The sequence below is a fragment of the Hemitrygon akajei genome, chromosome 8 (assembly GCF_048418815.1).
Source record: "Hemitrygon akajei chromosome 8, sHemAka1.3, whole genome shotgun sequence".
NCBI classification, from domain to species: Eukaryota; Metazoa; Chordata; class Chondrichthyes; order Myliobatiformes; family Dasyatidae; genus Hemitrygon; species Hemitrygon akajei.
This window is the reverse complement of record NC_133131.1, coordinates 46,150,744-46,173,616: the sequence shown is the minus strand read 5'-3', so window position 1 is coordinate 46,173,616 and position 22,873 is coordinate 46,150,744. Positions and strand designations below refer to the sequence as shown.

Genomic DNA, 22,873 nt, shown 5'->3' with positions numbered 1-22,873 from the left:
ATCTTCAGCATCTCACTACAGACATTGAATGACGCCAACCTTCTTAGGAAGTACAGTCGACTCTGTGCCTTCCTGCACAAGGCATCTGTGTTGGCAGTCCAGTCTAGCTTCTCGTCTAACTGTACTCCCAGATACTTGTAGGTCTTAACCTGCTCCACACATTCTCCATTAATGATCACTGGCTCCATATGAGGCCTAGATCTCCTAAATAGCACGGGAAGTTAAGAGTTACGGGGGAGAGGTGGTAGGATCGTCCATGATCTTACTGAATGGCGGAGCAGGCTTCACTGGCCATGTGACCGACTTCTGCTGCCAATTCTTACGTAGGAGCAACGTGTGAGGAATCGGTTCTCACTGTTGTACCTTACTTCCTGCAGACACCACTGCAGCATGAGGTTGTCTCTGTTAACGGTTTTCAAGGGCGACAGTGTTGATCTTGATGAGGCAACCTCTTTCATATTAGAGCTGGAGCAGTCTCAATGGTGTGGGTGGTTCCATCCACAGATGTATTGCCCTGACACTCTGTTCAACAGACTAAGGGAATGTCACTGTCATCAGCAAACCCTCAAGCACCAGCTACACACTGGGGACAACTTGCAGTGGTCGATTGATTCACTGACCTGCATCCTTGTAGTATGTCAGAGAGCAGCAGGTGGTACAACCTGGCTTTTGCAGATGTTCAGCATTCCCCGTGGTACACGGAGTGGGCACTGGACGACTAGCCTCACGAGACACATTAACAGCAAGGTTGCACGGAAACACAGGGCACAACAGGGCTGTCCATTGCCACACACAGTCCACTGAGTACTCGGACTTCAGCAACACTGCTGTCAAACTCCCCAAAATATTCAGAGATCACTGCATGCCAAAAACCAGACACCGTCGGTTGGATGAAACTGGGGTCACCTGAACCAGGACTCTGAAAGGTATCAGGTTCACTGTACCCCGACACTGGGGATATCAGGTCTGCTGTACCCCGACACTGGGGATATCAGGTCACTGTACCCAGACACTGGGGATATCAGGTCACTGTACCCCGACACTGGGGATATCAGGTTCACTGTACCCTGACACTGGGGATATCAGGTTCACTGTACCCCAACACTGGGGATATCAGGTCCGCTGTACCCCGACACTGGGGATATCAGGTCACTGTACCCCGACACTGGGGATATCAGGTTCACTGTACCCTGATACTGGGGATATCAGGTTCACTGTACCCTGACACTGGGGATATCAGGTCACTATACCCTGACACTGGGGTATTATGTCCACTGTACCCTGACACTGGGGATATCAGGTCACTGTACGCCGACACTGGGGATATCAGGTCACTGTACCCCGACACTGGGGATATCAGGTCCGCTGTACCCCGACACTGGGGATATCAGGTCACTGTACCCCGACACTGGGGATATCAGGTTCACTGTACCCCGACACTGGGGATATCAGGTCACTATACCCTGACACTGGGGGTATTATGTCCACTGTACCCTGACACTGGGGATATCAGGTCTGCTGTACCCAGACACTGGGGATATCAAGTCACTGTACGCCGACACTGGGGATATCAGGTCACTGTACCCCAACACTGGGGATATCAGGTCCGCTGTACCCCGACACTGGGGATATCAGGTCACTGTACCCCGACACTGGGGATATCAGGTCTGCTGTACTCCGACACTGGGGATATCAGGTCTGCTGTACCCCGACACTGGGGATATCACATTACTGTACCCAGACACTGGGGATATCAGGTCTGCTGTACCCCGACATTGGGGATATCAGGTCACTGTACCCCAACACTGGGGATATCAGGTCACTGTACCCCGACACTGGAGATATCACATTACTGTACCCAGACACTGGGGATATCAGGTCTGCTGTACCCCGACACTGGGGATATCAGGTCACTGTACCCCGACACTGGGGATATCTGGTCTGCTGTACCCCGACACTGGGGATATCAGGTCACTGTACCCCGGCACTGGGGATATCAGGTCACTGTACCCTGATACTGGGGATATCAGGTTCACTGTACCCTGACACTGGGGATATCAGGTCACTGTACGCCGACACTGGGGATATCAGGTCACTGTACCCCGGCACTGGGGATATCAGGTCCGCTGTACCCCGACACTGGGGATATCAGGTCACTGTACCCCAACACTGGGGATATCAGGTCCGCTGTACCCTGACACTGGGGATATCAGGTCACTGTACCCAGACACTGGGGATATCAGGTCTGCTGTACCCCGACATTGGGGATATCAGGTCACTGTACCCCAACACTGGGGATATCAGGTCTGCTGTACCCCGACACTGGGGATATCAGGTCACTGTACCCCGACACTGGGGATATCACATTACTGTACCCAGACACTGGGGATATCACGTTACTGTACCCTGACACTGGGGATATCAGGTCTGCTGACCCCGGCACTGGGGATATCAGGTCTGCTGTACCCAGACACTGGGGATATCAGGTCTGCTGTACCCCAACACTGGGGATATCAGGTCACTGTACCCAGACACTGGGGATATCAGGTCTGCTGTACCCCGACACTGGGGATATCAGGTCACTGTACCCAGACACTGGGGATATCAGGTCTGCTGTACCCCAACACTGGGGATATCAGGTCTGCTGTACCCCGACACTGGGGATATCACATTACTGTACCCAGACGCTGGGGATATCAGGTCACTGTACCCAGACACTGGGGATATCAGGTCTGCTGTACCCCGACACTGGGGATATCAGGTCACTGTACCCCGACACTGGGGATATCAGGTCTGCTGTACCCCGACACTGGAGATATCAGGTCACTGTACCCAGACACTGGGGATATCACATTACTGTACCCAGACACTGGGGATATGTCCGCCACTGTTATCTCGTACTAAACAAAGGCTGAGTGTAATACATGGGATACGTCGCAGCTAATAGTGTTGCAAAACAAGCAGGTGTACTGTAAGTGCCATAATATGCAGCTAAGAGAGTATAAAGTATCTAGTGAAAACAACACATAACAAAATGTGCCTAGTAAAATAATATATATTAATATTCGGTACCTAGAAGTGATTACATAGTATAGTAAATAGCTAATACATAGTGATTATAGTTCAGGTATATATAATGATTATATCAGGTATATTTCTCAATAATATCAGGTCACTGTACCCCAACACTGGGGGTATCAGGTCCACTGTACCCTGACACTGGGGATATCAGGTCTGCTGTACCCCGACACTGGGGATATCAGGTCACTGTACCCCAACACTGGGGGTATCAGGTCACTGTACCCCGACACTGGGGATATCTGATCCGCAGCACCCCGACACTGGGGATATCAGGTCACTGTACCCCGACACTGGGGATATCCAGTAACTGTACCCCGACACTGGGGATAACAGGTCCGCAGCACCCCGACACTGGGGATATCAGGTCCGCTGTACCCCGACACTGGGGGTATCAGGTCCACTGTACCCTGACACTGGAGGTATAAGGTCACTGTACCCCGACACTGGGGATATCTGATCCGCAGCACCCTGATACTGGGGATATCAGGTCACTGTACCCTGACACTGGGGATATCAGGTCTGCTGTACCCCGACACTGGGGATATCAGGTCACTGTACCCCGACACTGGGGATATCTGGTCTGCTGTACCCCGACACTGGGGATATCAGGTCACTGTACCCCGGCACTGGGGATATCAGGTCACTGTACCCTGATACTGGGGATATCAGGTTCACTGTACCCTGACACTGGGGATATCAGGTCACTGTACGCCGACACTGGGGATATCAGGTCACTGTACCCCGGCACTGGGGATATCAGGTCCGCTGTACCCCGACACTGGGGATATCAGGTCACTGTACCCCAACACTGGGGATATCAGGTCCGCTGTACCCTGACACTGGGGATATCAGGTCACTGTACCCAGACACTGGGGATATCAGGTCTGCTGTACCCCGACATTGGGGATATCAGGTCACTGTACCCCAACACTGGGGATATCAGGTCTGCTGTACCCCGACACTGGGGATATCAGGTCACTGTACCCCGACACTGGGGATATCACATTACTGTACCCAGACACTGGGGATATCACGTTACTGTACCCTGACACTGGGGATATCAGGTCTGCTGACCCCGGCACTGGGGATATCAGGTCTGCTGTACCCAGACACTGGGGATATCAGGTCTGCTGTACCCCAACACTGGGGATATCAGGTCACTGTACCCAGACACTGGGGATATCAGGTCTGCTGTACCCCGACACTGGGGATATCAGGTCACTGTACCCAGACACTGGGGATATCAGGTCTGCTGTACCCCAACACTGGGGATATCAGGTCTGCTGTACCCCGACACTGGGGATATCACATTACTGTACCCAGACGCTGGGGATATCAGGTCACTGTACCCAGACACTGGGGATATCAGGTCTGCTGTACCCCGACACTGGGGATATCAGGTCACTGTACCCCGACACTGGGGATATCAGGTCTGCTGTACCCCGACACTGGAGATATCAGGTCACTGTACCCAGACACTGGGGATATCACATTACTGTACCCAGACACTGGGGATATGTCCGCCACTGTTATCTCGTACTAAACAAAGGCTGAGTGTAATACATGGGATACGTCGCAGCTAATAGTGTTGCAAAACAAGCAGGTGTACTGTAAGTGCCATAATATGCAGCTAAGAGAGTATAAAGTATCTAGTGAAAACAACACATAACAAAATGTGCCTAGTAAAATAATATATATTAATATTCGGTACCTAGAAGTGATTACATAGTATAGTAAATAGCTAATACATAGTGATTATAGTTCAGGTATATATAATGATTATATCAGGTATATTTCTCAATAATATCAGGTCACTGTACCCCAACACTGGGGGTATCAGGTCCACTGTACCCTGACACTGGGGATATCAGGTCTGCTGTACCCCGACACTGGGGATATCAGGTCACTGTACCCCAACACTGGGGGTATCAGGTCACTGTACCCCGACACTGGGGATATCTGATCCGCAGCACCCCGACACTGGGGATATCAGGTCACTGTACCCCGACACTGGGGATATCCAGTAACTGTACCCCGACACTGGGGATAACAGGTCCGCAGCACCCCGACACTGGGGATATCAGGTCCGCTGTACCCCGACACTGGGGGTATCAGGTCCACTGTACCCTGACACTGGAGGTATAAGGTCACTGTACCCCGACACTGGGGATATCTGATCCGCAGCACCCTGATACTGGGGATATCAGGTCACTGTACCCTGACACTGGGGATATCAGGTCTGCTGTACCCCGACACTGGGGGTATCAGGTCACTGTACCCCGACACTGGGGGTATCAGGTCACTGTACCCCGACACTGGGGATATCCAGTAACTGTACACCAACACTGGGGATAACAGGTCCGCAGCACCCCGACACTGGGGATATCAGGTCACTGTACCCTGACACTGGGGGTATCACGTTACTGTACCCCGACACTGGGGATATCAGGTCTGCTGTACCCTAACACTGGGAATATTGAGGATTACTGTACCCCAACACTGGTAAAAATTGTCTCTCATAGGGTATTGAAGCTGCCCTTTTCCTCTGTGTCCTTAACAGTGTACAAGGTGCTTCTACTCAGGGACACCATGAAGTGCTCCCACCGAGTTATTCCCACAGTGACTTCTCTCACTGTACACTTTTATGTTGTAATGCATACACAGACCATTTGTGTTTTATACTGAGTACCCACCCCCAGTGTGTGATGGACTGTGTATTAGGGCGTAGTGTATATAGCAAAATATTAACTTCAGCAACCATCTTTTTCTCCAGTCCTGACGAAGGGTGTCGGCCCGAAACATCGACTATACTCATCCACAGATGCTGCCTGGCCTGCTGAGTTCCTCCAGCATTTTGTGTGTGTTGCTCGGATTTCCAGCATCCGCAGATTTCCTCGTTACGGGGGGAAGGCTGAGCTCATCCCACCAGGGAGTTTTAGATCTGTGGATAGAGGTGGGATTGACCTACTCCGTGACAGTGTCAAGGGCTGGTGAGGTACACCAGGAGAGAGGAAGAGAAGTTGTAAAGTGGCTGTGGTGAATGTAGATGCTGGAAAGGATGTGCGAGGGTGAAGGAAATGACCTGTTTTAGCTGCGGCTTCTTGGGCCATGGTTGGAGGCAGTGTCCTGAAGAGACAGCAAAGTGTGAAAGTCACACAAGTAGAATCCTCTTTCCGGTTTGACCGCTGACCAGATTATAGAGCTGACGGCCGTCTCTACTGCCAGTGGCACTCATCCACACGAGGTTTGTTAGTGAGCCAGCAACGTGAAATGTTAGTGGATACAAGGCCGTCAGTATCAATAACTGATCTACCCTTGCCCACGACTAGAGAGGTGATTTACATTGCCAGTGCAGGAGGTGAAACAAGCACCCAAGCACAGTCAGGAGCAGCTAGAAGTAGTGCAGCTGCCTGAGGAGTAAAGGCTCACCTGAAAGGGGATAGTAAGGAACAGAAAGGGAACAAGTGGGCAGATGTCAGTGCGAGGAGGGCAGCGGAAGAACAAGAAGTGATAGAAATCACGAGTGTACAGAAAGAAACTACAACTGCCAGATTAGAAAGATTACATGGAGATGTGAAGGACCACTGTAACGGGTAACACACTGAGGGACAGAGCAAAGCAGCAGTGATCTGTTGTGGATCAGAGAGAGCCAGAGGGAGAGAAGGTCGTCTTGTCACAGCCAGGTGACCAAGTCACGGTAAGGGACAGGTTTCACTCCTAGGTGGTGCTCTGGATAGACGACGCCTGTGTTGGTGTACAGTCCCAGCAAGGCAGCCAGTGCAAACAGGTTAAACCATATCACCCACCTTCTTGTCTCCCTCACAGACTGAGCAAGAGATCAAGTGTACCTGGTAACAGTGTCATTGCAGAGAACACAACTGATGAACAACAGCCGGCTGCATCAGACCTGACCACAGCTGATGGAAGCAGACCCACAGAAAACGTGAAGCCAGAGGGCATCAACAGAGCATGACAGTGAGCTGTTATAGTAGAACTGTAATGAAGGCTGGTAGCTGAAGGCAGATTACTAGTTGTACAGCATAGAATAGGGAAATATTGGGGAAAATAGATGGGAAGGGATCCGAGTTACAGCAGAGACATCGGATCCACAACATCAATGGCATGGCAGATTGAGAAAGGGACAAAATTGCACATGACATCTAAAGGCAGTCAGTCCCAGCCCATGAGCTGGGCCGGGCCAGGGATCGACTGGATAGCCCGGAGTGAAGTCCTTGCGGTCATTCAAATAGAGACAGCCCCAACCTCTCCTGTACATCAATGAGAGGGCTTTAGAGCCTGATACATTTACCTTGCCAGTGCCCTTGGAAAGAAAGTACCGTAGATTCCGGACTACAGAGCGCACCTGATTAAAAGCCGCTGGCTCTAATTTTAGAAATAAAATCAATTTTTTAATTGTAAAGGCCGCACCGGATTTTAGGCCGCACCGGATTTTCGGCCGCAGGTGTCCCACGTTGTAATATGAGATATTTACACAGAAAGATATTACGCGTGAGGATTTTTTTAACTTTTAATTAAATCCATATGGTAACATAAACAAATACATATTGCAAATGCTTTTTTTCGAACCGGGCCCGTAACGCGGCTACTTTTAAATATACGTTGTGTATACTTCTTTACTGAACAACATTCCAATATCTCCTAACGACTGGTAAAAAATATATATACTGCAGCTTACCAGGAAAAGTTATTGATCACCTTTAACTTAAAAGCAGCGTTCGCTCAGATCCAAAGCCGCTCGCGTAATGCGCTCCCTCCCTCCGTCCCGTTTCATCGCAAACCGGCATTTTCCCACAAGACACCGCGAAACCGGGTGTGACGTCATAGCATCCCGCGATGTAGTACAGAAAACAAATATAGTTAAAACTCTTCTAACTTTAACTAGAAAATGAATTACTAAGCGAAAATATTATAAACTAAGTAACTGCCATAAGGCAGCACAATGCTTCGAGTGTTTTCCATGTTGATGAGGGTGAGTACAAATGACTGATTTACAATAATTTAATTGTGAAAGTGCGCTTGATTTATCGTACAATTTCATTGGACCTCTGTGAACTACTCATCAATTTTATTGGTCTACTGTTATGAGGCAAAATGTTTACGAGGCGGCATGAAAAAAAACCATGTATTAGCCGCTCTGGATTATAGGCCGCAAAGTTCAAAGCTGTTCAAAATGTGGGAAAAAAGTAGCGGCTTAAAATCCGGAATCTACGGTAATCACTGGTAGCCACTGCAGATTTTAGCCATGAAAAAGTGAAGGGGTGAAGATAAAGAAAGTGATTATTTTTGTCCAGGAGGGCTTGTTAGGGCATATTCTGGACTTAGGGTATATAACAAAATATTAACTTCAGCAACCAATCTTTAGACCTGTAGATTAAATTTTAAATGCAGCCTAGACAATAGGTTCCTAGAGTTGTGAACAACAGTTAATTGAAAAACCAGACAATGCTGATTAACATCCATCTTGGATGTGTGGAGTGTGGGTGCAAAGGAGGAGGTATGAAGGTTGTGTGTAATTCAAAGGAAGCGTTGCAGATACATTGTAAATGTAGAATTTTCCTTTGATCTTCAGCATTTAAAATGTTGTGTAATGCTGCGTTGAACAGACCTCTTCCCCGAAAGGATCTCAATGTGATGCCTGCTGCTTGTTTTTGTTGAATAACCCACTTCTGCATCCACTAGCTTCACCGTCTCTCTCCAGTGACTTTGTTCACACTGTGTACCCACTCCGTGCGTGTGTGTGTCTATGTCTGTAACATGTACTGTGTACCCACTCTGTGCGTGTGATGTACTGTGTACCCACTCCTTGTGTGTGTGATGTACTGTGTACCCACTATGTGTGGTGTACTAAGTACCCATTCCATGTGTGTACTGTATTGTGCATCCACTAAATGTGTACATATGTTGTACTGTATACCCATCCCTCTGTGTCCATGTTGTGAACAATGTAGCCACTCTGTGTGTGTGTGTGTGTGTGTGTGTGTGTGTGTACTTTGTTCCTGTCCGTTTGCGCAGAGTACTGTGTACTCACTCTGTGTTGGTTTGCGTTTGTGTGTGTGTGGTGTACTGTGTACCTATCCCTGTGTATGTTGTAGTGTAGCCATACCCGCATGTGTGTAGTGTACTGTGTACCCAAAGTGTGTGTGTGTGTGATGTATGATCTACACACTCCTTGCGTGTAGATTGTACTGTGTATTCATGTGTGTGTCTCTGTATTTGTTTGTGTTCAACTTTAATTATCATTCAACTATACATGAATATAGCAAAAAGAAACTGGGTTCCTCCGGGGCCAAGTGCAAACACAGTACCAGCAGTCGTACACAGCACAAGGCACGTGTAAGATATCAGTATCACTCAAAGGTGATATAAATATAAATTGTGATGTACTGTGTATCTTCTCCATGTGTGTAGGTTGTACACGGTGTGGGTGGTGTACTGTGTCTGGTTACACCGGGCTCTCTCTGACAAGCTGAGCTGGGATAGCTTGGGGATTGGAGCCCTGAAGTCACGTCTGCTGCTGGGTAGAGTTGGTATGGTTGGTGTGCCGGCAGCCTGTCCACGCCAGTTCCTTCGCCCACTGCCCCTGACGCAACACCTTCAACCTGCTGTGGTCAAACTTCCAGAACGTGTCATCCTTGAAGAAATAGGTGCGTTTATCGTTCCAGGTGAAGGCGCCATTAATCCCAACTGGGATCCCGTTCCAGTCACTGAGGGTCCTCGGATAATACTGCTCCACCTGCATCGTTTCTTCATTCAAGACATAGTACTTGGATCCTTTGAAAATCACCAGGTGGCTGAGCGGCGGGTAGTAGAAGGCGGCATCTGGATGTCGAGGCAGCCTCATCGTCTTAACCTTCACCGGGTAGCCCTGGTCCAGCTGGTTGTCTGTGTACCTCCAACACCGGCCCCCTGGATCGACAGAAACAGAAGCCTTAGTCAGCTCCTCCCGCCAGTAAACAGCAGATGGCAATGTGAGGCAAGAGCTCTCTTCAACACACAGTGTCATTCTTACGGAACACACTGTACAACCGGACCTCAGCTCAATCCAGTCCACAGCTAACCTCAGCAAGCAGTTAATTCCCCTGCTGTCTCTCTGTGACGAGATTTTTATCAGCAAATTACCTCATTCTTATTGCAATAAACACACTCAGTTGTCAAACAACAGATAGAGAAACATAAACCCTAAGGATTTCCGCTTTAAGCAGTAACTCTGTTTCCCTTTCTCTGGTGTTTCAGATTTATTTTTTGGATTTCCAGCATCTGCATTTGGTTTTTTTTTCATACTTATACGTAGCAATTCCCATAATCACCTTCAGTGTGATTTCCAATGTTACTGAAAAACTCTGCTATGTTTACGTGTAAACCACGCAGTTTTCTGTAATACTATAACTCCAAACCACGTGACTTAAACTGCAATGCACAACGTGGTCTTTGCCAGTTACCCCACACTGATTGCTCCACACCTCTCACACTCAGCACTGGAGTTTCCTTGCATCGTCGTTCAACCCTACTTCCAGCAGGGACTTGTCTTGCTGGACATCACAGGCAGTACGAGTTTTACACTGGGGTTTGCGACTTTATCTGCCCCGTGACTGACAGTCCTCTCTAAGATCAGTACCTTCCACTGACCTTAATTCATCCAGACTAGAGTATTGTGTTTGTATTGGCCCCCTGATTCAAGACTCTGTAAATGCTCTGGGGCGGAGTGTGGTCTCCTGAGGAAACATTTGAGAGACGGGACTAGAGATTGGAAGAGTGAGAGGGGTGTTAAACTTATCACTGTAACCCCCTCTCCCCCTGCCTCTCCCTATCACAGTAACACTTCTCTCCCCTAGCTCCTCCTATCACTGTAACCCCTTCTCTACCTATCAATGTAACCCCTTCACTACCGCTCCCTGTCACTGTAACCCTTCTCTACCTCTCCCTGTCACTGTAACCCTTTAGTACCTCTCCCTCTCACTGTAACCCTTCTCTACCTCTCCCTGTCACTGTAACCCTTTAGTACCTCTCCCTCTCACTGTAACCCTTCTCTACCTCTCCCTGTCACTGTAACCCTTTAGTACCTCCCCCTCTCACTGTAACCGTTCTGATGTCATTAATAGGGAGAGAAGACAGGAAGCCTGTTGGATCCTGGCTGTCTACAACAGTGCACCCATGGCCTCTCCCCACACACCAAACACCCCCTCACAAAGAGTTCACCACACTGACTGAAACCAAATCCCTTTACCTCTAAAAAAGTAGAACTTTCCTTCCTTCTCCGACACGGCTGCTGCTTCGATAGCCAGGGGTAGCTCAGGCCAGCTCTTTTGCAGCGACAGGGGTCCTTCGATAGTGCCGTCTCGTGAGATCTTCCAGTAGTCGGCTCCTCGGAATATGTAGATATTTTCTTTTAGATCTGCAGCAGGGGAAGAAACAGCTTTGTCAAGTTACTATGCCTCCAGGAAGCCTGAATATCTGATGTTTGCAAAGAGCGAGAGCTAGTAGCATTAGAATAAAGAGTCAGCCACTCAGGATGGAGATGAGGAGACATTCTTTCCACAGGTGATGGTGAATCTTCGGAATTAGCTCTGTCTAAGAGAGCTGCAGAGGTTCACTTGCTGAACATATGTGATACTGGAAGGTTTTGGGATATTACAGCCGTCTGGGGAGATGGTCAAAGAGCAGGAGAGTGGAGTAAGAGCTTACTGAAGAGGGGAAGCAGTCACAAAAGGCTGAATAGCCTACTCCATTTCTTTCCTTCCAATAATTTTCGTTTCACATTTGGATTCCCGGCATCTTTGGGTTTTAGAGTTTAGTATCTAGGTAGTGGTCCAATCAGAGGAAGGTTGGAGAACAGATGATTGGCTGCTTAGATCTTTGCATTACAAGCAGGTGTACAGGTGTACCTAATAAAGTGGCCATTGAATATTTGTGTGCTTTTGTGTATTTATGCATTGTGTGTGTATGTGTGTGTATATACACACACACACATATATACATGAGTGCATTTGAGTCTATGTGTGCATTAGTGTATGTGGGGCAGGGGAGAAAAATGGTTTGCTTATTCCAAATTAATTTTATGCATTGTCCAGTGTTGCTGCCTGCCTCCTGTTCTGAATAAATGCAAACTCCTCTAAATACAGAAGGTGTGGGAGGGGGTACTGTTGCTGCTATTCAAGGGGACAGTGAAGAAGTCCTGAGAAGCGGTGTGACTGCCAGAGGTGGGTGGGGGGTAAAACCCTACCCCTGGTTATGGTATCGAATTGGGTCCGGCAGTAGGATGACTGCTGCTGGCCTCCGGCGGGGTCCCTGGCCTCAGTGTGCTCAGCGGGGCTCTGGAAAGAAATCAGCAGTCCTGCCAGCGGCTGCAGTCCCGGCCGATGGAGTGGCTTCCCTGGAAGAGAGAGAAGAAAGAGCCAGTGAGCTTTTGGACTCCAGGAGCTTCCCAGCCCATGTACAACTACAGCAGTTCACCTCTCCACAAAACTAGGACAAGCCAACAACTTGAGAGAAAAATGTCATCCAATACTTTAACCCCTGGAGTACCACAGGTATCTTAGAGAATGTATCACATTGCCCATTACTATCCTGGTATGGTCTGACAGTGTAGGGCATATAGCACTAATGCTTTCCTTAATCCTTTGCCACTTCCCTAACAGAGTCTCACAGCCCCTCTAGCCCATTCAGTAATCCTACACTACCCCTACGTTATCCACCCCACTCCAACACTGATTGTTAAACATTCCCAAGGAGCAATTCACAGGAGCCAGTCATCGCATTGCTCTTCACATCCTTGGGATGCGGGAGTTAACTGGAGAATTCCGGCAAAGACAGAGGGTTAAGGGAATGTGCAAACCCTACCCAGAGTCAAGATTGATCCCAGGTCTCGAGCTCTTTGACAATGGCACTACCATCCTGTACTCATGCCCTGCCCACTGTGATACTTAGGGAACATGCCAGGGACAGCCCAAGTACATTCACACGGTCACAGGGAGAACGTGCAACCTCCACACAGACAGAATTAACCTGGAACTGCGAAGCTGTGCCACCATTCTCAATGCTCTTCCCCCAAGTGCAGGCCAGGGTTTATCCTCCACTTGGGAAGGTCCCAGTGAACCTCCAACAGAGTGCAGCACTCGCACAGTAAAGGCAAAGCCGGGAGCTTGGGTCATGAGCGAGTCTTGAACCCCTGACTCAGAGGCAGAATGCTCAACACTGAGGCCACCCAAGGAAAAGATTGTGATTAAGCTGTCCATGACAGAGGTCCACGGGATGGGAATGCAGACACTGACAGCACGTTGAGTTGAAGAATCATGTGAACTATTTGGTTGGGGCGGGGGGTGGGGGAGGTATTGATTTCTGTCAGAAGTATTTTTGTGGTGCTGAAAGTACTAATTCAGACACACGCAATAGTCATAGTGTCCTAGGGTAATGGAGTGAGGGGAGCGAGAGAGAACCCACCCATAGATTTAAGGTCCATATTTAAGAAACGACGTACTGGCATTGGAGTGGAACCAGAAGAGATTTATAAGAATGATCCTGGGAAAGAAAGAGTTAATGTCTATGGAGCGTTTGATGGCGCTGGGCCTGTACTCACTGGAGTTTAGAAGAATTGGAGGGGGAAATTCTCATTGAAACCTACCAAATATTGAAAGACCTCAACAGATTGGACATGGAGTGGATGTTTCTAACAGTGGGAGAGTCTAGGACCAGAGGGCATAGCCTCGGAATAGAAGGATGTCCTTTTCGAAAAGAGATGAGGAAGAATTTCTTTTGCCAGAGGGTGTTGTATCTGTGGAATTCATTGGCGCGTTTTAAGCCAAGTTACTTTGTGCGAGCGTATATATATATATATATATATGAATAACAGTTAAATTAAGTAAATAGTACAAAAGTAGAAATGAAGTAGTGAGATAGTGTTCACGGGTTCAACATCCATTCAGAAATCGGATGGCAGAGGTGAAGATGCCGTTCCTGAATCACTGAGTGTGTGCCTTCAGGGTTCTGTTCCTCCTTCATGATGGTGGTAATGAGAGCAAGGCATGGCCTGGGTGATGAGGGTCCTAAGCGCCTCTTGGAGGCACTGCAACTTGAAGACGTCCCTGTGCTTTCAAAGGTTGAGAATTTTACAGAGGAACTAACGATGATCCGGTATCAGCACTGCGCTGACTGAAACCACCACTAGGATAATGACAAGCCATCTGAAAAAGTCACATACTCTCAAGCGAGGTTGCTAAAACTCTTTGTGGTTTGGGAATGTGGGCTGCCTCACTCCCCTCCCCTTCCTGAAATTCTTTAATAGCCTCATAACTCTGCAACCATCTGTTTTCTCAGGGAAGTTGAGGCTGAAGTTAACAATATATTTTCTAAAACTGCATCTGTGAATCACTGCAACTGATCAATATCAGAAATGAATGTAATAAATTACCTTCAAGACAGACCTTCAGGTAAATGGCAGAACTTGATGGATCTCAGATACTTTGTCATATTTGAAATTGCCTACAGGGTAGTCTATTAATTCTGTCTAAATGCTACATCGTCAGAGATTTTCACTAAAGATTCAGCAGGCCATGAGTTTGTGCATCTCTCATGGATTTTCACACCTGAATTACAGTAGCTTCATATTACCATGCAGGAGAGCAACTGTGACCATTGCAAATTTATATAACTATAATCAGCAAAGAGCTGGGTGTAGAAGCCTTGCAATGTTAGGGAAGAGAGAGAGGGAGGGAGAGAGAAAACGAGAAAAGAATGGTAGAGGAAAAAAAGAGAGGAGGGATGAAGAAGAGAAAATGGAAGAGAGGGAGTGAAGAGGGAAAGAGAAAATGGGAGGGAGGAGGGAGAGAAGACAGAGGAGAGGGACGCAAAAAGGGAGAGAAAGGATGAGGACATGATGGAGAAAATAAGAGAGGGAAAATCAGGACAAAGGGAGAGAGCGAGGGAGAGAGAAAGAGAAGGGGAGAGAGAAAGGGAGGGAGAACAGGAGTGGGAGAAAGAGGAACAGTAGAAAGAGGGGAGAGGGGGAGAGAGGAGGAAGGGAGAAGGAAAGAAAGGGGAGAGAGTAAGGGAGAGAAAGTGGGAAGAGGGAGAGAGACAGAGAGGGGAGGAAGAGCAAGAGAGATTCTCACCAAGAGAAATAGAGAGATTGAGAGATGGAGAGAGAAACCATATACAGAAGTAAAATCACGGAGATGGAGGTGGAAAGGTGAGTGAAAGGAATGTAACACCCACCGTCGGAGAGAGTGTCATGACACCAGAAACAAAAATCCACTTGGGCAAATCTGACACACACAAGTAGAGACACAGAGAGCACAAAAGAGTGGATTCACATATAAAGAGAGCAGAACTATGCTTTTGCATAAAGAGGGAGCGAGAGGAAGGTAAATAATTATTGCAACGTTCACGGAGAAACAGAAATACAGCAACTGCAAGTGAGAGAAAGTGAAAGTCAATGTTAGTAAGAGACTGTGTGCGAGAAAGAGAACACGTCCGGTGAGATAAATGGCCATGATTGCCCATCACCTACTGACCCCACACTGAAGAATTTTCAGTGCAATATCTGTTCGCAACTGTTTATCCGAACTCTTAATGAACCAGTCAGTGTTGTTGTCCCCAGGCCTGTTAGGGTAATGGTGATTGCGCTGTGTTAACAATAACAACCCAATCCCCACAGCACAAGCCAAACCGTAGCAAGCCGACAGGCGCCACTCCAGTCGAGATCCCTCAGCCTCCCAGCAGATTGCATCAGTTATGCCACAAAATGCCACGCATTTCTCGTTTGGCTGTTTACAGATTAGCTCTTCCTAAATTACACTGCAAGGTCATCACCAAATGATGAAATTCAGCTTTTTAACCTCTTCAGTTGCCTTGAGCTTGCAATATCTTGGTTTCTCTGTTCAATGCCACTCAAACTTCGCTGTGAAAGGAAGGGGAGTAGGAAGTCTAATGGAGAATCAGTGTCTTTCAGTGTGTGCAGGATCGCAGTGGGACCATGCGACAGTGGAAGTGGGAGTGAAAAGGATCGGTAATGTATCAGAACTCACTGGTGCCATTTGGTACCCTGAACCTCTTAACCACTGTTTCTCTCTCAGGTATTCCTTATGTTCATTCCTCTACCAGACCTTTGGTTATGTGATCCATCACCACTTTATACAGCTCACTCTCAATTGTGTTGAACAATATTCCCATGAGCTCCCTTGGAGACTTTTCTTATATTCAGGTAGCTATATCAATTGAAGTTGCTATTGCAATTGTATGTCCCTTGTGTGGGGCAAACCTTAAGGAAATATAAGTAGAAGTTGATAGGTTGGGTTTCTGGATTAAAACAAAAAACTTGCATTTATATCATTGCCTTTTAAGAGCTCTGAAAATCCCTAAGAGCTTTATTTGTTCACTGTTGTGATCTAGGAAAAGAGATGGCACAGCAAGATCTTGAAATCAATATTACCGACTAAGGTTACATAGAACAGTACAGCACAGTAGGTGCCCTTCGGCCCACAATTGTGTGTCATCCCCTAACCTACTCCTCAATCAATCTTACCCTTCCATCCTACACAGCCTATATTTCTCTCCATTTTTCTTACATCCCTGTGTCTATCTAAGTGTCTCTTAAATGTCCTTAATGTATCAGCCTCTACCACCAACCATGGTAATGCATTCCAGGCATGTACCACTCTCCCTCTAAAAAGTCTCTGACACTTCTTGATGCCCTCTAGTATTAGCCATTGCCACTCTAGGAGGAAGGAGCTGGCTGTCCATTCCATCTACGCCTCTTATAATCTTACACCTCTATCAAGTTGCCTTTCATTCTCCTTTGCTCCAAAGAGAAAAACCTTAGCATGCTCAACCTTTCCTCACAAAACATTTCTCAAATCCAGGCAGAATCCTGGTAAATCTCCTCTGCACCCTCTCAAATTCTTCCACACCTTTTCTGAGGTGACTAGAACAGAACACGATACTCCAAGTGTGGCCTAATCAGAATTTTGTAAAGCGCCAACTCACCATATATCTTCTTAACCACCCTATCAACTTGTGTGGCAACTCTGAAAGATCCAAGGACTTGGACCCCAAGATCCCTCTGATCTTCCACACTGCTAAGCATTCTGAAATTAACCTTGTACTCTGCCTTCAAGTCTGACCTTCCAACGTGTATCACTTCACACTATTCTGTTTTGAACTGGTCCTACCACTTCTTAGCTCAGCTCTGCGTTCTGTCAATATCCCATTGTTCCTTCAACAACCTTCTGCACTATCCGCAACACCACCAATTTTCATGTCATCTGCAAAATTACGAACCCAGCTTTCCACTTGCTCATCTAAGTCATTTATAAAAATCACAAACTGCAAGGATACTGGAACAGATCCCTGCGGAACACCACTGGTCACCGACCTCCTGGCAGAATACTATCCATATATTATCACATTCTGTCTTCCAAATCCATATAACCACATTTCCCATGGATCCCATGTGACTTTTTGGACTTTCCAGATTAGCTTTCTGGGGAACCTTTACTAAAATCCACACTGACCACTCTACCTTCAGTCACTTGTTTTGTCAATTCCTCGGAAAAGTCAATCAGCCTCGTGAGGTACAACGTGCTCTTCACAAAACCATGCTGACTATCCTTCATAACACTATGCTTCTCCAAATGCTCAGAAATCCTGACCCTAAGAATCCTCTCTTTTAGCTTTTCCACCACTGGCGTAAGACTCACAGATCCATAATTCCCAAGAGTATCCCCATTACCCTTCTTAAACAAATGAACAACATTTGCCATCTTCCAATCCTCTGGTACTACTCCTGTAGCCAGTGAGAATGTAAAGATCATCTTCAATGCCCCAGCAATCTCTTCCCTCTTCCTGTAGAAACCGGAGGTATATCACATATGACCTTGGTGACTATCTTAATGTTCTTCAACGTTCCAACACTCCTCTTTCTTAACCTCAACGGGCTCCAGCACATTAATCTGTTCTACACTGACCTCACATTCATCCAGGTCCTTCTCACTGGTGAACAGTGAAGCAAAGTATTAATTAAGGATGTCTCCTACCTCCTCTGACTGCAGGCACATGTCCCCCCCCCTCCCCCCCACCACCTTATCCCCGGCTAGGTCTATCCTCACTCTGGTCATCCTCCTGTTCTTCACATACTTGTAGCACACCTTGGAGTTTTCCTTATTGCTACTCGCCAAGGCTTTCTCATGTCTAGCTCTATCTAGCTCTCCTAAGTCCATTCTTAAGCTCCTTCCTGGCACTATCTTATAACTCTCAAGAGCCTGGCCTTATTTTTGGTTCCTAAACCTTAAATAAGCATCCTTCTTCCTCTTGAATAAATGTTCCACCTTTTTTCCTTCACTCAACCATCTTTTCCTTGCCTCAATTGGACAAATCTATCCAAAATCCCACACCAAGTACTGTACTCTCTAAACAACCTCCTCATTTCCACTGTATATTTCTCTGAGAACATCTCTGCTAATTTAAACCTCTAAATTCCTGCCAAATATCCTTATAATTAGGCCTCCACCAATTAAGTACTTTCCCGTACCCTCTACTCCTAATCTTGTCCATGGCTATGGCGAATGTCAGGGAGTTATGGTCACTGTCTCTGAGAGATCTGCCACCTGACCAGATTCATTGCCTAGTACTAGCTCCAGTATGACCTTTCCTTGAGTCAGCCCATCTACACACTGTGTCAGGAGTCCTTCCTGGACACATCTAACATATGTTGCCAATCAGTATTAGTGAAGCTGAGAATACCCGTGACAACAACCCTGTTATTTTGTTGTCCTTCCAATGTCTGTCTACTTGTCTGCTCCTCAGTGTCCCTGTTGCTATGGTGGGGATTTTAGATTACTCCAAATAGAGCGGTTGCTCCCTTCCTGTTTCTGACTTACACCCACACTGAGTAGACAATTCCTCCATGACATCTTCCCTTTCTGCAGCTGTGATACTCTCCCTGATTAGTAATGCTAATAATCCCAACCCCCTTACCCTTTTACCTGCTTTCCAGTCCCTTTTAAAACCTCTAAACCCCAGAACATCAAGTAGCTAATCCTGCCCTTGTGACAGCTAAATCTCTGTAGGAGCCACAACATCATAATTCCATGCACTCATCATTTTTCTATGTACCTTCACTGTTACACCCTTAGCACTGTGTGTAAGCTGATGTCTCTGGAAGTCAGAAACTTCCATTTTCTGTAACTACCTTTACAGTATCGCTGTGCATAAACTTGCCTTATTTCTTTCACTTCACTGAGGAATCACCTGGACCATAATTACAAATGAAATATATACAGTAGCCATTAACAAATTTCACAAGACAGTCGGCCATCGAATCTGTTCCATTTTTCTATTACGGCTGATTTATTATCACTGACAACCCCACTGTTATGAAACAGTTTATTATTAAACAAATGATGCTAACTTGAAAAATGTATAGGAGAATTTGTGTAAAGTCAATTTCATAAGGCAGATCACTGGTTACCCAGGGAGCTCCGGTATTAACCAGAACATTGTAGCTGAGTTCATTGAAAAAGGTAAGTGAGGCTGTGATGTAATGTACCCCAAAAGCACTGCACTGGGTCACCTCAAATTTGTCCTTTTCTCTCCAGAGTCGAATTTGAACACAACCTCTTCCAAATGCAAGAAGGAAGTCCTACCAGCTGACAGTTAATTCCATGGACTGACTCTCTGCTCCTGTGAAAAATACCTGGCACACAACCAACATTGCTCCCAGCAGTCGAGCATGGGAAATTCAGTACATGGAGATCTGCATCTGAGCATTTCCAAGCAGGGTGTCTCCAGAGGATTCATAACAGATTGCTCAATGAAGAAATGTGTGTGCAAAAGAAAAGCCTTACTTTAGCACCCTGTTCCTAATTACTCCATTTTCTTACAGAAGACCTTTGCGTAGACCCTGTGGAGAACGGGAATAGCAGTGGACTTTGTGACCTCACAGCAACAAGCAGCCTTATCAGGAACCCAGTCTAATCTGCCATCTCACTCAGTAATACAGAAGCAATTTCACGAATCTCCCAGAACTGGGCTGGAATTCCTGAAGAGACAGTAACCATTCACAATACTTGGTGCCGTCCAGTTTATTTTTCAAGAAATAATTACTCCACAAATATTGCTGGAAATGTTCCACTTTGGACCATACAAGTCAGGGGACTACTCCCCAGTGTCTATTCACCCCACAGTCAACCCACACACTGGAATTATGGTCTGCTGTGCTCTGGTTTTCTGATTCTCTCTTGCAAAAATGCCAGTTCCTGGTCAGCTGAAATAATTGTGGAGTAAAATTGTAGAGGTTAGTTCTCACTAGTGCAATTGTTTTCATTTCTCCAGCCCAGGTGAGGCCAGGACTTATCCCCCATCAATGTACAGAGCTGCCTTCAGTATTGCTTTCAGGGGCTGGCTTGAGGGTCGTGCTGAGGAAGTGGTGGGATGAGATGAGGCAGGAAGGTCTAAGAAGAAGGCATTCTAGCTTTTGCCAGTTATGCAGATCGTACACTGTTTTCCAATGTAATTTTACTACCAGCACTAGCTAAACACAGCAATAATGGACATTAGGTTGGGTTTCAAAAGCTCAGCAATCCAGTGTTACAATCTACCTCTCTCGTTTTCTAGGTGTGCTTTGCTAACTTTAAGGTCTAGTAGACCACCACATCATACCCAATATGCTCTGTGATTTGTTCCTCTGGTAGGAATTTCTTATGCCTCTCACACATTGTTCCATTCCTGAGACATATGAAGGAACCAGAAAACGTCTGCTTCCACAAACCACAGCAGGAGCCAGATTTAACTGAAGAAATCCTGGGAAGAATGTTCTTTGCTTTTCCAAACTTTTGTGGAGCTCCCACCGAGAGGACTTCATTCCTTGGGTTGCCTAGAACTAGGGGGCACAGTTTCAGGTTTCTGGGTCTCCCATCTAAGATGGCATTGTAGAATGATTTCCCTCAGAATATTGTGACTCTTACACAGTGTTGTGGAGCAGTCATTGAACATATTTGATGCAGATAGATGTCTGGACTGTGAAGGAAGCAAGGCTTATGAAAATCAGGCAAAAAAGTGGATTGACAGAGTGACAGAGCAGGCTCAATGGGCCACGTGCATTACTCCTTGTCCTATTTCCTAGGTTGGAATACTTTCCTAGCAACACCAAACAACGTTTGAAAAATAGACAGAGAATATAGTTAGAAGAACCAAATATTAGGTGTCCAACAGAGAAGTTACTTTATACAAGTTATCTTCCAACACTGCAACATTGAAGGTAATACATTAGGTTTGGAAAGTGCTTTAGAATTCCTTTACTTCTGTGAAAAGTAAATTCAAAATATTGTTTTCAATTAAATTTCCAGGGTGGAACAAATGTATAAGCAAGATCTACTGAAAGACAGTGTGGAACCTACACAGTGAGGTTATTCATCCACAAAGTAACCCACGAATAAAACTAACCCCTCTGAAAAAAGGAGTTAGTTGCAAAGGGGTCAGTTGCAAATCCTGGAGTTATTAGAACCAATTTAATGCTGAACTTGATGTGTGTAGTATTGGTAATTAGTAATTGGCTTATTATTGTCAAACCTACTGAAATACAGATCAAAGTTTTAAAGTTTCCATACTATTCAGACAATCCTTTTAGATACAAATACACTGAAGTTGCACAAAAGGAAACAAAAGCAGAGTATTATAGATACAGAGGAAGTGCAAATCAATAAAGGATACAAATAAAGTGCTAGGGCAATGACAAGGTAGACTGACAGATCAAGAGCTCATGCTCTGTTCTCATTGCTACCATCAGGAAGAAGGTACAGGAGCCTGAAGGCACACACTCAATCAATCAAGAACAGCTTCTTCCCCTCTGCCACCTGATTTCTGAACGCACACTACCTCACTATTTTTTTAGTTACAGTTTTGCATAAAATATTTAACTATTATATACACACACACTGAATGTAATTCATATTTTTCTTCTATTATTATGTATTGCACTGTACTGCTGCTACAAAGTTAACAAGTTTCACATCATATGCCAGTGATATTAAACCTGATTCTAATTCATCGTTATTGTGTAAGAAGTGCATTCAAGAGTCTTAAAACAGTGGGATAGAAGCCGTCCTTGAGTATGGTGGTGCGTGTTCTCGAGGTTTTGTATCTTGTGCCCGATGGAAGGGAGGAAAAGAAAGAATGCTGTAGTTCCTTCCAGTCACTGTATCACTGTCTGATGGTCCAAATGGTTGCCCTCACCTATAAGGATCATATAGTCACTGAGGACAAGTTACATGGGAATTCTGTTTAAACCACTTGGAATATGTACAGCAATACAAGTTGCCCAATTCCCTATCCATATTCATTTGAAATCAGGACAACTTGGGTCAGACTGGCCCATGTATTATTTACAAATTTATCATTTCTAGGAGTTCTGAGGAAGGGACTTGACCTGAAACATCGACCGGTTATTCATTTCCGTAGGTGAATCTGACCTGCTGAGTCTCTCCAGCATTTTGGATGTTATTCTGGATTGTCAGCATTGGCAGAATCTCTTGTGATAATTGTTCATAAGGTTTGGGTTACCTGAGCTCTTAACTCCTACTATATCTCCATCTCTGTGAAGAGCAGTAACTTCATAGTGAACAATAATGAAAATTCAAATGGACATGAGGTAGAAGGGTCGCATTTCCAACACTCCAAGTCCAATCGGTAATTCTGCTTCAGGAGTAGTAAAAGTTATCAAGGGTTTACCAGTACTTGGTCGTTCACATTATTTACACTGCTGAGGGTCTCAGAATCCAGTGGG

At 46.2% G+C, this 22,873-nt stretch overlaps 1 protein-coding gene across 2 annotated transcripts in view; it reads right to left on the bottom strand.

Moving 5' to 3' along the window:
• Positions 1-7,671: 7,671 nt before the first annotated feature.
• The window catches only part of mmp28 (matrix metallopeptidase 28), an 88,324-nt gene continuing 73,122 nt past the window's right edge, over positions 7,672-22,873 (bottom strand). For both annotated transcript variants that reach the window (XM_073053789.1, XM_073053790.1), the window contains exons 6-8: positions 12,323-12,472; positions 11,327-11,494; positions 7,672-10,008 (exon numbers count right to left, since the gene is read on the bottom strand). In XM_073053789.1, the coding sequence (XP_072909890.1) occupies positions 9,605-10,008; positions 11,327-11,494; positions 12,323-12,472 (722 nt within the window). In that variant the 3' untranslated portion in view covers positions 7,672-9,604. The remainder of the gene's footprint in view (positions 10,009-11,326; positions 11,495-12,322; positions 12,473-22,873) is intronic.